At 43.4% G+C, this 18,766-nt stretch overlaps 2 protein-coding genes across 3 annotated transcripts in view; both read right to left on the bottom strand.

The window, feature by feature from the left end:
* LOC120990016 overlaps positions 1-5,761 on the bottom strand; it is a 134,408-nt gene extending 128,647 nt beyond the window's left edge. For both annotated transcript variants that reach the window (XM_040418519.1, XM_040418518.1), the window contains exon 1: positions 5,457-5,761. In XM_040418519.1, coding sequence (XP_040274453.1) covers positions 5,457-5,713 — 257 coding nt within the window. In that variant the 5' untranslated portion in view covers positions 5,714-5,761. The remainder of the gene's footprint in view (positions 1-5,456) is intronic.
* Positions 5,762-16,877: 11,116 nt separating this feature from the next.
* MMAA (metabolism of cobalamin associated A) overlaps positions 16,878-18,766 on the bottom strand; it is a 53,423-nt gene continuing 51,534 nt past the window's right edge. Inside the window, exon 7 of the mRNA XM_040418515.1 lies at positions 16,878-17,903. Coding sequence (XP_040274449.1) covers positions 17,616-17,903 — 288 coding nt within the window. The 3' untranslated portion in view covers positions 16,878-17,615. The remainder of the gene's footprint in view (positions 17,904-18,766) is intronic.

Here is an 18,766-nt window from a genome sequence, read left to right as displayed (position 1 = left end):
TCCTCTGCAGTGACGGAAAGGGCTGATTTATGAATAGGAGGCAACATGGAAGGAAATGTCGCCATTTTTCCGGGTTTTTCTGTTAAAAAAGATTTTTTACGCAGCATGGCCCCTGAAATAGAAGATTTTGAATGACTTTCTCCCCAACGCTCCAGTCCTCTACACTGCTCCTGCTGCCTCCATCTTCCACTCCCTGCACTGTTTACATCTAGTAGTGCATAGACCTGGTCACATACACAGCTCCAGTCAATGATTAGCTTCAGCGTTGACACGCTACTTGTGGCCACATCACCACAAAAAACAGTCATTGGCTGGAGTGGTGCATGTGACTATGCTTATGCACTACCAGGTGTAAACAGCTCAGAGACCACTAGATGGAGGCAGTCGGGGCAGTGCAGAGGACGAGAGTGGCAGAGTGCAGGTAAGTATAACTCTTCGGTTAGGTGTTCCACAAGGATTAAAGGAAAAAGGAGATGAATTTTCAAAATTTCACTTTTTTGGCAGATTTAACATTTTAATAAAAGAAATTCTGTAACACATCAAGGGTTAACAGCCAAACAAAACTCAGTATCTATTACCCTGATTCTGCAGTTTACAGAAACACCCCACATGGTCACAAACTGCTGTATGGGCACACGGTAGGGCTCAGAAGGCAAGAAGCGGCTTATAGTTTTTGGAAGGCAGATTTTGCTGGAATGGTTTTTAGCCACCATGTCCCATTTGAAGCCCCCCTGATGCACCCTACTTTTTTTTTATTACTTTTTTTATACCATTTTTTGGGAAGTGAAGTGGGCAAAATTGCAATTCCACCATAGTTTTTTTTTTGCTGTTCACCGTGCAGGAAAAGTAAAGTGATCCTTTTATAGATCTGGTCATTATAATCACAAAGTTATATGTATCAGAAAAAATGTGCTTATTAAAACTACCTTTATTAATTATATTCAAGGGAAACTGAGCAAATAATGCCCTAGTGATAACAAATATCTAAAGGAAGATCCTTTAGGGACTCCAACCACAAAAGAAACAAAAAGGATTACAAAGATATTCACAGGGATAAAGTAGATATTACTAAAGGTATCAAAGGAAACTGGGTCAGGGGGAAGGGAACTGTCCCTATTGAACCCTGGAATATCCTTTGCCCAGGGATACCCCCTGATGGTGGAGGCACCCTGTCCTCGTACCTAAGTATAAGCTTGACCCTGTTATGGCCCTACATCAATGTACATTGATAATGTGTACATATTGTATCCAATAAGACAAAAAAAATAGCCCTTAAAAAATATAAAGGACTGCTTGAGAAAGACCTATGAAGGTCGAAACGTCGCTTGTACCATGCTGATTTGTGAATAAATCACCACTCTGATTTTCCACACTGGCGAGTGCTGCGGATTATTGTATTTTACCTAAACGTTGGGACCACTGGCCAAGATCCCCATCTGTGTGCACTACCACCTTTAAAGGTATCTTTAATGATTTTCCCAAATGGGATCAGTAGTGCTGCCAAAACCTTTTTGTATACCTTAATAAATATAGACACCTAATGAAAAGAAATAAATAAACTAAGTATAGACACCGACGTATTTCACCCGCACCCGGCGGTTCTTCAGGGGGTGATAGATCAAAATAATTGTAGGGGAAAATCAAAATAATAGATATGATGGATACTTAGCTCCCATAAATGGCTTGTGGGGACAATATGCAAAGCAGGATGACCATACCAGCGGATATAAAACTGGTAGAGGGACCCACAGTACAATGCACGCAGATGTAAAGGGAGCTGATCGTTATAATCACAAACTAGCAACAGGTAACTACAAACTAGAATCATTTATAAATTTTAGACCTAGATGAAGGTTGGAAGCATAAATACGTTTGTGCTGCATATGTCGGTTGACCAAGTTATGCACATCCAAAATATTTGGTGTAATAGAAGGTTTTCATGTTCACACAATGACCTCCTGGGTAGTGGTAAGAATATGAGCAGCTACCAATCTAGATTTGTAAAAAATTGAGGTGAAGCTTAAACACTGTACCACCAACACTGGTGAGGGTGTAAGCCATATTTTCAAAATGCAAGATAAAAGGTCAAATACATCTTTACAGTAGGGAAGGATAAGGGAGTATAACCACCACATATGGGCTATGGTTCCCCTCACTCCAAAAGTACACTAACAGAGTATCATAACCTGGAATTATGTGAGCCAGTCTGACCAGGGTCAGATACATCTGAGTTTAAGGCCTCATGCACACGGCCATGCCGTTTTTTGCGGTCCGCAAACCGCGGATCCACAAAAAACGGAAGCCGCTCGTGTTGCCTTCCGCAATTTGCGGAACGGAACGGGCGCCGGCAATATAAATGCCTATTCTTGTCCGCAAATTGCGGACAATAATAGGACATGTTATATTTTTTTAGCGGTGCCGCGGAACGGAGCCACGGATGCGGACAGCACACAGAGTGCTGTCCGCAACTTTTGTGGCCCCATTGAAGTGAATGGGTCCGCATCCGAGCCGCCAAAACGGCGGCTCGGATGCGGACCTAAACAACGGCCATGTGCATGAGGCCTAAAGGGCATCTGTCAGCAGATTTCTACCTATGAAACTGGCTGACCTGTTACATGTACACTTGGAAGCTGAAGGCATCTATGTTGTTCCCATGTTCATAGGTGACCGCATGATGTTTTAGTATATGTAAATGAGTCTCTAGGAGCAACGGGGGCTTTGCTGTTACACCTAGAAGCTCTGCAGCTGCCTCGCCCTCTGCACTTTGATTGACAGGGCCAGGTGTGATGATGTTTTCACTGCCCGGCCCTGTTGATCAAAGTACAGAGGGTGTGCGCAGTTGAAGATAGAGCTGAGGCTCTAGGTGTAATGGCAACACCCCCATTGCTCCTAGAGGCTCATTTGCATATATGAAAACCTCATTTTTCTCAGCAATGCGGGCAAAACAGATGCCTTCAGATGCCAAATGCACATGTAACAGGTCAGCCAGTGTCATAGGTACAAATCTGTTGACAGATGCCCTTTAATATTACGATTTTGTTCTGCATGGTTAATGCAGTTTGAGCTAAATACAGCCAAAAAAAAAATTTGTCATGCCAGTCCGCCACGGGAAAAGTATCTCTTAGTTCTTCCCATTTTAATGTAAAATCCAGTTTATTGTAAGACATTGTGGTACATAAGGAGGAATACAATATAGACAAACCTTTAGAGCAGGGATGCCCAACCTGCGGCCCTCCAGCTGTTGCAAAACTACAACTTTCAGTATGCCTGGACAGTCTACAGCTATCAGCCTACAGCAGGGCATGGTGGGAGTTGTCGTTTTACAACAGCTGGAGGGAAACAGGTTGAGCATCCCTGATCTAGATTATGAAGTATGCCCATCAAATAACCCCTCTAAAGACTTGATTCTAGATGTGGAGAGAGGGAGAGGACTGGAAGACTGCAAGAGATGTGTATAACAAATCCTTAGATACATTTTCTCATGTTTGATTTCAACTAATGAATAATACTATACAAGATGTTCATCAGAGGACATTGAAATACGGTAATTTTTCATTTTCACAGCCAAGTGTTATCAATTCTATGAAATGCCTGTTGGGTCAAAGCGCTTACTACACCCCTTAAAAATTCCTTGGGTGGAGTAGTTTCTAAAATGTGGTCACTTTTTGGGGGTTTCCACTGTAGGGGTATTTCAGGGTTAAATATTGAGGTTTGTTTTGCTGTTACGCCTTGATGTGTTACAGGAAAAAAAATTGATTCAAATGGAAAATCTGCAAAAAAAAATTTGAAATACCTGAAGGGTTAACAACTTTTCTAAAATCAGTTTTGAATAGTCTGAGGGGTATTTGTGGGTAATTTGTGGGTTGTTTCTATCAAAGTGACTTCAGAACTGAATTAGTCCTTAAAAAAGTTCATTTGGGAAATTTTCTTGAAAGTTTTAAAATTTGCTTCTAAAATTCTAAACCTTCTAACATCCTAAAAAATAAAATAACATTACCAAAATTACGCCAACATAAAGTAGACATATGGGAAATGTTAATAATTATTCTATGAGGTATCACTATCTGTCTTAAAAGCAGATTCAAATTTAGAAAATAGTAAATTTTTGTTTTTGTTCTAAATAAAGGTAAAACATATTGGCTCATATTTACCATTAACATGACATACAATGGGGAGATTTATCAAACTGGTGTAAAGTAGAACTGGCTTAGTTGCTCATAGCAACCAATCAGATTCATCCTTTCATTTTCCAAAGAATCTGTGAAAAATGAAAGGGGGAATCTGTTTGGTTGCTATGGGCAACTAAGCCAGTTCTACTTTACACTAGTTTGATAAATCTCCCCCAATTTGTTACAAAAAATAATCTCAGAATGACTTGGATAAGTAAAAGGATTCCAAAGTTACCACATAAAATGACACGTGTCAGATTCGCAAAATTAGGCTTGTTCAGGAAGGGGGTAAATGGCCTGGTCCGGAAGTGGTAAAGGGGGACACAAAGTGTTAACTAAAATTAAAAAAAGCCATAAGCATTAACCACACATCTGATATATAAAAATGACAATATATATTCTAAAAAATAATTTTAAAAAACGTAGAAAATTATTTACATAAGCAAACAGAAAAAAAATGACTTTAAAAGACGCATGTACTAAGAAAATGCGTCTGGTCAGGACTGCTGTGGGGTAATGGCTTGGTCTTGAACTGGTTAATAATGAATAGTATCTATAGCAATGATATGAGATTCTATAAAGGCTTTGGCATACTGGAGCATGATGTGGCACAGCCTCAGGGGATACATTATCGCACTGAGGCTTTATTTCAAGACCTTTAGTATGAGCCAGTGATCTTGTTAGCTGGGAACTGGTTATAGTGGGCAATGTTGGGGCAGTATTGCAAATTAAGACAAACCCAATATTGATTACTGTTGGCCACTTCCCGATACAGTATATCTAAGGCTACTTTCACACAAAAGTTTTTGCTGGATCCGTCATGGATCAGCAAAAACGCTTCTTTTCTGATAATACAACCGCCTGCATCCGTTATGAACGAATCCGGTTGTATTATCTTTAAAATAACCAAGACATTATGAACACCATTGAAAGTCAATGGGGGATGGATCAGTTTTCTATTGTGTCAGAGAAAACGGATCCACCACCATAAACTTACATTGTGAGTCAGGACAGATCCGTCTTGCTCCGCACTACATGGCGGACAGAAAAATGCTGCTTGCAGTGTTATTCTGTCCGCGATAGGAACGCAACAAAAAGGAACAGAATGCATTCTGGTGCACTCTGATTCGTTCAGTTCAGTTTTGTCCCCATTGACAATGAATGGGGACAAAACGGAAGCGTTTTCCCCAGCTATTGAGATCCTATGACAGATCTCAATAGCGGAAAAGGAAAGTGCAAGAGTGAAAGTAGCCTTAGGTCCACAGGTCACACACATTCTCTCCTTACTCTGGTGGGTGAGGCTTGTTCATCCTGGTGGGGGAGCTTGGTCGTATTAATGACCGGCAGTTTTCATCCAGCTCTTTCTTCCTGTAGTCACCAGCATATGCTGTGGCACTTTTCTCTTTCCTTCTTCCTTCATGGATATGCTGTAGCTGTGCTTCGACCCTAATCTCATCGTATTTTTCTTTGGCGGGCTTACTGGGGTAGTTAAACCTAACAAATGACTGAAAGTTGGCATTGTGGTATAGGGAATACTTTGCCATTGTCGGGCTGAGAAGTTGTAGAGAGAATACGTGACAATTGTATGTCCTCGTCTCTAGGACACTCACCTCTCGGAGCAGCTCTGTGCTGTTGTCCCTTGCTGCTTAGCAACACTCCTATTGCACGCTACTTGACCCTTGTTCCTCTGTGGCTTTCACATCAAAAGGTGTACCCGAGCAAACACTACATATCAATTACTATGCAGAGTGAGAACAAAATGGAATAACAATCTCTCAGATGACTAATGCACAGAATCCAGACTGTCCTGAAGAAAGAAATGTCAAATGAGAAAGCAATAATATTCTAAAAGAACAAAGTAATTATTAGAAAATCTTAGAAAAATCCTGGCATCAGGAAGCAAGCCTGAAACCCATCGGCACTAGTGCAAAGTTTATATAAGACTAACATAACATTTATAGGGTTTATGTGCAGTATTAATTTATTCACTGACATAGTGACATGGCCCCAGGTACATTTATGCTACGCCTCCACAGTACCCACTTATGATGTCTTTCTTCTTTTATATAGCTGTATATAGGCCTATAACTGCACCGCTGCACATTTCCATACCCACTTGTTTACACTGGTTTTACTATATTTTGCAAGATTATATGTAGGCTGTTTGCATCCCTCATTGCTGTCATGGGTAAAAGGGGCGATTTATCAGAGTTACAAAAAGGGATGATTATTGGCAGTATTTCTGAACCTGCGCAGTTTGTGAATAGTTCCCATGCTGCTGTGATTAAAGTGTATCGTGGGTGGACAAATGGCACCATTGAGAATAAGCAACGTGGAAACTGTGGAGCACCATGTGCCATTGATATGAGAGGTGAACTTCAGCTATAAAGGTGTGTAAGCAGGCATGGAATTCAGCCGGTTCTCCAGATCCGGTTGTTAAAATTACAGCCGGATTGGAGAACCGTGTTACTGGCTAAGGGCTCTTTCACACTTGCGTTGTTGTGTTCCGGCATAGAGTTCCGTCGTCGGGGCTCTATGCCGGAAGAATCCTGATCAGGATTATCCCCATGCATTCTGAATGGAGAGAAATCCGTTCAGGATGCATCAGGAGGTCTTCAGTTCCGGGACGGAGCGTTTTTTGGCCGGAGAAAATACCGCAGCATGCTGCGCTTTTTGCTCTAGCCAAAAATCCTGAACACTTGCCGCAAGGCCGGATCCGGAATTAATGCCCATTGAAAGGCATTAATACGGATCCGGCCTTAAGCTAAACGTCGTTTCGGCGCATTACCGGATCCGACGTTTAGCTTTTTCTGAATGGTTACCATGGCTGCCAGGACGCTAAAGTCCTGGTTGCCAAGGTAAAGTGTAGTGGGGAGTGGGGGAGCAGTATACTTACTGTCCGTGCGGCTCCCGGGGCGCTTCAGAGTGACGTCAGGGCGCCCCACGCGCATGGATGAAGTGATCGCATGGATCACGTCATCCATGTGCATGGGGCGCTCTGACGTCATTCTGGAGCGCCCCGGGAGCCGCACGGACTGTAAGTATACTGCTCCCCCGCTCCCCACTACTACTATGGCAACCAGGACTTTAATAGCGTCCTGGGTGCCATAGTAACACTGAACGCATTTTGAAGACGGATCCGTCTTCAAATGCTTTCAGTACACTTGCGGTGTTACGGATCCAGCGGGCACTTCCGGCAAATGGAGTGCACGACGGATCCGGACAACGCAAGTGTGAAAGAGGCCTAAGTCCCAATCCAGTGCTCTGGCGGCGGCAGGGCAATGGGAGATTCATCTGTATGGCTGTCCTCAGGACAGTGATACAAATTAATGCTGCAGCAGGGCAAGGGAGGGCGTCTCCCTTCTCTGTTCCTGTGATAGACTGCCTGAGCTGGGCAGCATACTGCACTATGGGGACACTGATTAGGGGAATTGTGTGCTGGCACATAATGGGGGACACAGTGGCATACACAGAGAAGTAAGGGCCTCATAGCAAGGATCAAACCAGGCCCATCACGCAGGACAGAAGGGTTTCTGCCTAAACCCTTTTAAATAACACTTGGGCCATTTTTCCACTGCCTTATTTGCTAAAATGTGCTCCCTTAGAGCAGGCATCCTCAAACTGCGGCCCTCCAGCTGTTGCAAAACTACAACTCCCAGCATGCCCGAACAGCCTACAGGTATCAGCCTACAGCAAGGCATTGTGGGAGTTGTAGTTTTACAACAGCTGGAGGGCCGCAGTTTGAGGATGCCTGCTTTAGACGGTAGAGTCCTGACCAAGTTTTCACCTCCAGTAGATGAGGAGATAATTCCAATTAAGACTGGGCCCCCTCTTGCCCTGGGCCCCATAGCAGTCGCATGGTCTGCCGCTATGGTAGTTACGCCCCGGGGGGGACACTATGGGGGTGTCTTAATCTTATACTGACACATTATGGGGGCACTAAGAAGGGGCATCTTATACTGGCAGATTATGGGGGGCATCTATTGCGGGCACTAAGAAGGCGCATTTATACTGGCACATTATGGGGGCATATACTGGGCTCATTTATACTTGCATATTATGGAGGGCATCTACTGGGGCACTAAGTAGGGTCATTTATACTGGCAAACTAAGGGGGCATCTACTGGGGGCACTAAGAAGGGAAATTTATACTGACTCATTATGGGGGACACTATGGGGGCATCTTATACTGGCACATTATCGAGCACTATGGGGTTGGGGGGGGAACACTATGGGGGCATATCATACAAGCACATTATGGGAGCACTATGGGGAAGGGGACGGAGCATTTTAAGTCTGCCAGTGTGCCCCACACAGTAATAGTGCTCCCCAAAGTCCCACCAATAGTAATAATTCTCTTCCAGAGTGCACTTAGTAGTGATAATGTCCCCACTGTGCCCAAGAAGTAATAATGCTCCCATAGTGCCCATAATAGTAATCATGCTCCCCATGGTCCCCCAGTAGTAATTCAGGGACATAATACTGGGTGCAGTTATTTTAGGGCAGTGTGTGCCAATAATTATTGAAGGGCACTATCTGTGTGGTACTAGTATTATCAGGGGGGTTTATCTGTTTCTGCTGGGTAGTATGCACAGTGGACACAGTATTGGGAGCACTATCTGTGTGGTACTAGTATTTTCAGGTGTACAGGTTCTGTAGTATAGTATTGTGGAAAACAGCAAGTACAGAATTGGAAAAATAGGAACCCAAGATGTCATTTCGTCAAAGACTGCAGAGACGAGAGATGGGTGAAAAATCATGATGGCGGTCTGATCTGAAAGGAGAAGATGAGGAAAGAGAAGGTCTACATCAGAGGAGAAGTCACTGGATGTAAGAGGTATGTGGTGCTGTATTCTCCTGTATGTTTGATAGCACTAAATATAATGTGTATGCAAAGATGTCTTTAGCGCTAGGTACAAAATGTGTATAAAATTTATATGGAGTAGGTAAATCTACTGTAAGTGTAGCCTATGTGTAATTTATATACTGTATGGTATATCGTATATTGGTGTATACGATAGACTTCCATGACCAAGACTTCCAACTACTACCCTGGCCTCTATTTCTCCAGACTTGAGCCCAATTAAGCATCACAGCCCGTCTAGCTGCTGTCCGCGCTGCACGTGGCGGTTACTCTGGATATTAGCTGGTGGTCATAATAATGTGATTTAACTGTGTTTTTATATATATATATATATATATATATATATATATATATATATATATATATATTTAATCATTTATTTATTTTTTAAGATTATATAAATACTTATTTGGTCACCCATAGGTTTATACCAGTGATGACGAGAATGATTGCCCAAACTGCAACCCAAAACCAACATATTTATCGCAAAGCGTTTTAAAGTTATCACCACATAAAGTGACACATGTCAGATATGCAAAAATGGACTGGTCCTTAAGGTGAAAAATGGCAGGGTCTTGAAGGGCTTAAACACAGAAACGTTGTGTTATGATAGCAATTGTAGGCCAAAACACCACGTCAGAATTTAATTGTAGCTTAAGGACGCTGAGAGCATCAGACATGCCATAACGAATACACTACAGCGGATTTTAATATGTGCCGGATCAATTTTTGTTTCTCTATTGTCTAGGGATATTTGGTTGCATCGGTGAGATGGAACTTTGTTTCTTTTTTTACTTTTATGATTTAATTATACATTTTCTGGAGCCCTCCTTTACCATAAATAACAATGTTGTGTATATCCTGATATGACCAGCAGGTGGTGCTACAGAACTCTGATCTTCCACTAGTTGACTACTCTTGTAATACTTTTTCAGAACAAGTACATTCAAATAAAGGGCCCTTTACCTGAAGAAATCTTAAGAATTATATTAAATTCTAAAAATGTATTTCTAAGGCCTCTTGCACACGGGCGTTGTGTGCCCGTAGCCGTATTGCGGCCCGCATACAGCAGGTCCGCAATACACAGGCACCGGCCCGTGTGCACTCCGCATCATGGATGCAGACCCACTCACTTGAATGGGTCCGCAATCATGGAGATGCGGAATGGAAGCATGGATCGGAACCCCACGGAAGCACTATGGAGTGCTTCCGTGGTGTTTCTGTCCATGCCTCCGTGCCGCAAAAAATTTGAACTTGTTTCATTTTTTTTGCGGCGTTAACGGATCACGGACCCATTCAAGTTCAATGGCTCTTGATCCGTCCCGGCTGCTGCACGGACATTGCCCGCGCATTGGGAATTGCAAATTGCGGTCCCCAATGCACGGAACGGACCAACAACGGCCGTGTGCAAGAGGCCTAAAGGTGTTAAATAATAAACTATGAATCATTTATTGTTCATCTCTGCCCCAAGTATATCTAATATATAAAGCTGAGTGTATGTGTTTGTGTATGTATGTCCGCTAAAGGAATCCGCACCGTCGCATTTGCAATCACGAAATTTGGCACACAGGTACATCAGGTGTCCGGAAAGGTTTTAGACCAAGTCTCAGCTCTCTAGTTCCTGAGATATTCCCAAAAAATGCATTAGCCAATAGAAGCTTGGTCACATGACCCTTATCAGCCAATAGAAGCTCGCAGGTCCTCCACCCTTCACATAAACAGTTTTACTCCAGGTTTTCATAACAACCCAGCCATTTTTCTTCACTGCTGTAGGAGAGCTTTAAAGGAAATCTGTCACCAGGATAATTGCTATTGAAGTAAAGCCATGGCCTAATAGCACTTAGGCTCCATTCACACGTCCGCAAATGGGTCCGCATCTGTTCCCGCAAAAGTGCAGACCCATTCATTTTCTATGGGGACAGAATGGATGCGGACAGCACACAGTGTGCTGTCAGCATCTGCATTTGTGGAGCGCGACCCCGATCTTCAGGTCCGCAGCTCCGCAAAAGATAGAACATGTCCTATTCTTGTATGGATATGTAGAGAGAATCTCTAAATCGCACATCCTCATACCTATGCTTCTGATATACAACTGTTTTCAATTATCAGCATTTCTTATGATAAAACATGGCTATACAGCGATGCTATCAATCATTTGCTGTGCACTATAAAGAGACAATTAGTATACAGTTTGATCAAAGCGCATAGGCCCACTTACCGCGACAAGGTTGCCTCTTGTTTAAGTGGGAACCTACTCTAACCATGGCGCAGAGCCGTGCGGCGACCACCACGCCTCCACACCGCTCCAGCAGGCAACGGGATCCAGCAGCCACACAGCAGCCCCACTGTACAGTGAGGCAACATGGGCCCCGGGTCCCATCACTCCACCAGCACGGCACAGAAGCAGAGACGGCCGCCGTCCAGCGCCACATGTGAACTGGTGCAAATGGCTCACCTGTTCACAGCCTCTCAGGAACTCCAACTGAGATGTGGTAGGAATTTATAGACCCTTTGCAGACTTCTCTCTACATATCCATACAATTTATGCTATAAACTTCTTTTCCCCCCTCCCCTGAATGAGCACTCCTCCCCATGTGGCTCAGGTGCTTTTTAATTAGCAGAAGTCTGCAAAGGGTCTATAAATTCCTACCACATCTCAGTTGGAGTTCCTGAGAGGCTGTGAACAGGTGAGCCATTTGCACCAGTTCACATGCGGCGCTGGACGGCGGCCGTCTCTGCTTCTGTGCCGTGCTGGTGGAGTGATGGGACCCGGGGCCCATGTGGCCTCACTGTACAGTGGGGCCGCTGTGCGGCTGCTGGATCCCATTGCCTGCTGGAGCGGTGTGGAGGCGTGTTGGTCGCCGCACGGCTCTGCGCCATGGTTAGAGTAGGTTCCCACTTAAACAAGAGGCATCCTTGTCGCGGTAAGTGGGCCTATGCGCTTTGATCAAACTGTATACTAATTGTCTCTTTATAGTGCACAGCAAATGATTGATAGCATCGCTGTATAGCCATGTTTTATCATAAGAAATGCTGATAATTGAAAACAGTTGTATATCAGAAGCATAGGTATGAGGATGTGCGATTTAGAGATTCTCTCTACATATCCATGTCCTATTCTTGTCCGCAGCTTGCGGACAAGAATAGGCATTTCTATAGGGGTGCCGGGCGGGTGTGTTGCGGATCCGCAACACACCACGGACGTGTGAATGGAGCCTTAGTACCTTATTTCAAGATGTGCCTTTGTTCCAGCAATAGATGTTTTTATCCTCTGAAAATCCAATTTATTTGGTATGCAAATGAGCCAGTAAGGTGCCTAGAAGGGCGTCACTCTTGCAGGAAGGACCCCAGACAAGCCCCCTGCCACAATGTGTCCACCCTCAAAAGACTTAAAACCACCCCCAGGTCCCGCTAAGCCATGCCCCTGATCCGGTTAGGCCAGGCTCCTTTCCACTCCTGAGCCAACGGGGATTGAAAAAATGAAGGTAAAAATCAACTTCTGTCAGCTGCAGGGGTGGGAGGGAGGGTGACTTTCTCCCTGCAGCTTACACTCAGACAGCACAGTGCTGCAGTCTTAGAGTGAGCTGTTCAAAAGGACCCCCCCCCCCCCCCCCCGATCCAGTAAAGGCCACTGTTAAGGGAGCGGACCCCTGTGGAGGTCACTGTCAAGGGGGTGGTATGCTGTGAAAGTCACTGTTAAAGGGGAAGGCTGCTATAAAGGTCAAAATTAAGGGGGTGGGCTGCTGTGGAGGTCCCATTTTAAGGGATGGGGCACTGTGGGGGGGGTCAGTGTTAAGGGGTGGGGGGCTGTGGAGGTCACTGTTTTTAGGGCAGGGTGCCGTAGATGGATAGTGTTGATATCTTTTAACGACACGCACAAACATTAAATGAAATAGATTAAATATACCCGAGCAAAGCCGGTTCCTTCAGCTAGTATCATTATAAATGCTAAAACTATATGCTATAAAATAAACAGAATCTGAAAATTCACCATAATGGGTCCCAAGAGTCATATTATATTTTTCATATCAATTAAGATTTTATTGATTTCGATGTTCTTGTAAAGGTTTTATTAGTTCTATGTATATATTGTCTGTATTTACTTATTACGCCTTTCACATATATACGGAAGCAGAGCTTGAAAATGAGGGACGGAATAGACTGCTATAGTCTTCTTACTACTGGTCTTGTAATAAATAAGTACCTCTTTTGCAGACCTATAGAGGTAAAGCTTTGTCCAGTAGTATAACATACAGGAAAACATGTTATGTGGCTAGCTATAATAAAATGACTACCGTGGCCCCGATTTATCAAGACCAGCGCTGCTGGAGAAGGTGTGTAATTAATGACTTGGCGCAGTCCTCACCGTAAATTACATGGCCCCTCCGGGCAGTCCATGTGCCAAACTAAAATCTATGGCAGCTCAGAGCTACTGTAGATTTCGGTCATTATTTATGCCAGTTTCTGGCATAAAATGCTAGCTGTGATGAAAAAGTTGCAATGGCATGGAAAAAGTCACAAAACCATGGTTTTGCAACTTTTTTTTAAGGCAAATTCACATGTGGCAGATTTGTTGCAAGCATTTCTGTGACTTTCATTCATCTGAATGGGTTTATAGAAATCCCTTCCCACGTATTGAAGCGATTTCTCAGTCACAGCTGAGCTGTGTGTGATACTAAGCTCACACTATGGGGGGGGGGGGGAATTTATCAAAACTGGTGTAAAGGAAAACTGATTCAGTTGCCCATACCAACCAATCAGATTCCACCTTTCATTTTTTAGAGCTCATTTGGAAAATGAAAGGTGGAATCTGATTAATTGCTATGGGCAACTAATCCAGTTTTCCTTTACACCAGTTTTGACAAATCCTCTCCTGTATCCCACCAGGGCCCTCCTGACTCCTAATCCCGCAATCACCATCTGTCTCTCTCCCACTCCCTAGTTGAGACAAAACCTCACCAAACAGCCTCTAGCCTTGCTGACATCTCCAACCATGTGGCCAGAACCGTCTTCCCATAATCTTCCTACTAAAGCTTGAAGGGGCACACGGCACCCCTTATGGGTCCACACCTTGTCCTCCCCCTAATGGTCCCTTTACATGGGACGACACTTCCTTCCCGACAATCTGCTGCTCGCTGGAGGAGAACGCTGTATTTACATGCAGAGATCTCCTCCAGAGTATGGGGAGGTGCGATAACTAATGCTATCGTTCGCCCCCGTAATGATTCGCTGTTTACACAGCACGATCTGCTGCCGGCAAACTACAATTTTTGTGTGTGCACAAACGTAGGATTATCCAATAAACAAGCGCTTTGCTCGTTCGTCGGGTAATCGGGTGTACATTTACACCGCCACACACTTGTTAGCGATTATCTTTAGGATTCTTGGCCAGTGTAAAGGGCCCTTAAGTCCTAAACTTATTTTTTTGCTTGGAGATCTTTGCAGACAAATAGATTTCCAAGGAAAGTCTGAAAAGGCACAAGGTCCTTCTGTCGGAGGTCAGCGGGGGTCCAAGCTCTCTTTCTCACTGATCTCTCACACTTTTGATTAGGTCTTACATTTTTTAAGCTACCGTTTCACTGTATTTTCACAGGTTGTTCTGTACTTGTAAAAGTGCAGCCAACAAATCTGGTATAACTTGCAAGATGTGGTTATATGTATATTTAATTTGTCTTTCTGTTTGCCTCTGACGGTCATTTGTGCTGGCAGTGTAATAATACAGAAGAAGTGATTGGCATGTTTATGGTGGAATGAGCTCCCTCTGTAAACCTGCCACTAATTCACTGGGTGTGAATTCTCCTATGTACATACGTGTGAAAAGCAACAGGTGAGACTTTTATTTTGTAGTTGCATCCAAGCATAGCTGTTCTACTCCACTTAAAAAACTCAATTCAGTTCTCCCCAAACTAGTGTACCTTGATGGCTCCCTTCTGTTCCACCTGTATACGTGACTGCCCTCACCTCTCCGATAAAGTCTGTGCCAGCTTTATGCGGTCTTCTCTCATGTATAAGGAAAATGATAAAACATTACCTGTGCACGGCTGACAGCAGTAAGGTAGGAACAATGGGAGACTGTCGGTATGCAACCATGAAAAGGAAACTAGTGGCATTACAATAAAAATAAACAACATACTGGTTATTAACCCCTTAGGGACCCAAGTTTCCTTTTTGCGGTTTCATTTTTTACTTCCCCACATTCCAAGAACCATAACTTTTAAAATTTTCCATTCACATAGCTATATAATAAGTTATATTTTGTAATTGCAGCCTTTCATTTACCATATCTTGTATTGGGGAATGGGGTAAAATTGTGGGGTGAAACTGAAAAGAAAAAAAAAAAATAACAATTCCACTAAGGATTTTGATATTATTACTGTGCTAAAAATGACAATGTCCTTATGCCAAATTAGCATTTTTTATTGTTTTACTTCTTTTTTTAAAAAAACATTGAAAAAAAAAAATTCTTTGCATTGCCATTTTCTGAAACTCATACCTTTTTTTTATATTTCCATCTACTGAGCTGTGTGAGGGCTTGTTTTTAGCAGGATGAGCTGTAGATTTTATTGGTAGGATCCCACTGGATGACAGATGGAGCCCCCTCCTTCTGTCTAACCCCACAGATGCCATGGTTACTATTGACAGCAGCATCTGGGGGTACAAATGACAGGGATTGGAGTCATCGACAGCCGTCACCTGCCATATATCGAGTGAGCTCAGTATATGAGCATGCTCCGTACAACCCCTTAAAGGGAACCTGTCACCGGGATTTTGGGTATAGAGCTGAGGACATGGGTTGCTAGATGGCCGCTAGCACATCCGCAATACCCAGTACCCATAGCTCTGTGTGCTTTTATTGTGTAATAAACACCTCAAGTGTCTACTTCCAATAGATGGTACACTTTTGCCTGAAATTACAAATAATCATATTGTCAAAGCCACCCCTTTGAACAGTTTGCAGATTATACATAATATTTAATGGATGTTAATTTAGAAAAGTAGTCAGCTCTGTATGCAACTCTTGTGCTCTTCATCTGCTGGTTTGGTGTGTGATGTGGGATTTCAGCTAAACTATAAGAAATATAACTAGATGCTGTGACAGGGGAGTGCACAGAAATAATACAGCCCCATAGCAAAACTTATTATGCCCCCCTTCTCAACAGCCCAGACAAATAAGTTAAAGGGGTTGTCTAAGTTATTTTTATTTATCCTCAGGATAGGTCACCAATATGAGATAAGTGGGGGTCCGCCACCCCCAGGATTAGCTGGTTGAAGAGAAGGCACATGCCATGCCAGCGCTGCCTTCCCTTCATTGTTTATCTGCTCGCTGTCACAACAGCAGCGGTGAGCAGCTGTAATTACACCTAAGTCAATTCACTTTAATAGGATGGCTCGTTCCTACTCAAGTGTATAGGTGTAATTACACCTGTTCCCCGCTGCTGTTGTGACTGCGAGCAGATAAACAATGAAGGGAAGGCAGCACTGGCATGGCATGTGCCTTCTCTTCAACCAGCTAATTCTGGGGGTGGCAGACCCCCACTTATCTTATATTGATGACCTATCCTGAAGATAGGTCATCCATAAAAATAAATTGGACAACCCCTTTAATGTTCGCAATAGAGAGAGCTCTGTCAATACCTGTGCGCCAATATCTTTACCTTGTGCAACGTATAACACATTTATCAGCAGGTTGCACGCCCTGTTGATGGATCTGGCTTAGACTCAAAATGCCAGGTCAGATATTCTCCAACACTTTTCTGGATAGCATTCAGTACCACACTGACTTCATAAATATGGTGCTCCGTCTGAACATTTTCTTCAGTTTATTTACACCAAACCACTGATATAAATATGTTAATATTTCTCATCCACACAATTTTTAACTTGTATCCCTTGATATAATTGTCAGGCTGCAGCCATCACTTGGGGGTGCTCAGTGCATATGAATTTAATCAACTACCATTGAACTCAAAGGAATTAGTAAAAATCTGTATGCATTGAGCTGCTAGAAAATGCTCTACATTGGGAAGCAGGAAGCGTTCAGTGCCGGACCCCTTCTCATCATGGCCCCTATAGCAGTGGCGTGATCTACCCTCATGTTGACCATGCCAATGTGCAACGGCTAGTTTATGCTGCGGATAGGATTTTGTCAAGAGTCTGTGACAAAATTTGCATGACTGCTTGTGGATCTCACCCCATGCATTGCAAAGGATGAAATCTGAAATGAAAACTTGTGATGAATCTGCAGCATGCTCATATTTCCACAGATTTTTTCCACTAATTGCAAATAGGATTTTAAAAACCCCATCCACATGCATTGTACTGTAAATTGACGCAACTTCTAGACCTGGCCTTACTGTAACTGTTTTGAACTGGAATAAGAGGCATTATGTAATCATCTCCTTATATTTACTTCAACTTAAAATACGTTAGTTATTGTGCGTTAATAGAAAAAAAAAACATGAAAAATGTTCATTAGAATTTTTTTCAGATTTATGAGCCTTCCAGAATGCACTGGTAATCATCATTTGCCATTCAATTATAATTAATGTGGTCATTTTATTTACAAGAATGTATCTGATATTTCAGCTGCTTTTAGAAAAGGCTCTGAGTAGCATGTCTGCTGCATGGCCTGGTGACAAGACTCCAGCGAGGACTTGCTCCTCCATTAGAGGTATCTGGTGCTTAACTGCAGGATGGTTCCTAAAGTGCAGGAGAACGTTTTCCTGAATAAGGCTCCACATCCAGACCTTCTGCTGATTCCTGCGCCTGGCTAGAAGTTCCCCGCTGTGAAGCATGTTGTTCTGGAACTCTGCCATCATCTTCCACAGCTCCGCAATACCTTCTCCTGTCTTAGCAGAAATACGTAGAACCTGGAACAGAAAGAATTTCAGTAATGGTTAAAGTTGGTCAAGAATATGGAATGGAAAGACTGTAGTTCCCTAGCACCACGAAAGGCCTACAGCACACAACTTTGACCGACCATCTTCAAAGTCATTCATCTGTGACTGAGGGTAGGGTCAAAAACTGCCACACAGTTTTTTTTTTTAGAACTCTTTTATTAAAGGGGTTGTCTGGGTTTAGAGCTGAACCCGGACAAACCTTTATTTTCACCCAGGCAGCCCCCCTGACTTGAGCATCGGAGCAGTTCATGCTCCGATGCTCTCCTTTGCGCTGCGCTAAATTGCGCAGGGCAAAGGCTCTTTTGTTTACAATAACAAACTGCCCGGCGGAGGCTTCCGCTGGGCAGTGTGTTCAGTGACGTCACCGGCTCTGATTGGCGGGCTTTAACGCTGCCCTAGCCGTTTTACTGGCTAGAGCAGCGCTAAAGCCCGCCAATCAGTGTCGGTGATGTCACCGGGCTCCCTGAGCAGTCGGAAGAAGAGGCTTCAGCGCTCCTGCAAGGGACCCGGTACGTCACCGAGTCTAAGAAAAGTTCACTTCCGGCAAAGAATTTTCTATAAGAAAACGGGGCTTCAGAAACATGTGAAAAGGTAGGACATGGATGTATGTTATATGTATGTCTGTCTTGTACTAATGTAACAAAGTCCTCAATCCCGGACGACCCCTTTAACATCAAAGAAATAACAGTGACATTATACACTCTTGTTACATATCATTATACAAACAGGAATAGCAAATCTTTTAATCTCGTTGCTCCAATCACCCACTGCGAACCCTCTATCTCCTTGACTGTCTTTGCAATATATAATACAAATATGTGACCCCATCAAAC

The sequence above is a fragment of the Bufo bufo genome, chromosome 2, assembly GCF_905171765.1.
Source record: "Bufo bufo chromosome 2, aBufBuf1.1, whole genome shotgun sequence".
Classification (NCBI taxonomy): Eukaryota; Metazoa; Chordata; class Amphibia; order Anura; family Bufonidae; genus Bufo; species Bufo bufo.
This window is presented reverse-complemented; position numbering and strand designations above follow the sequence as displayed.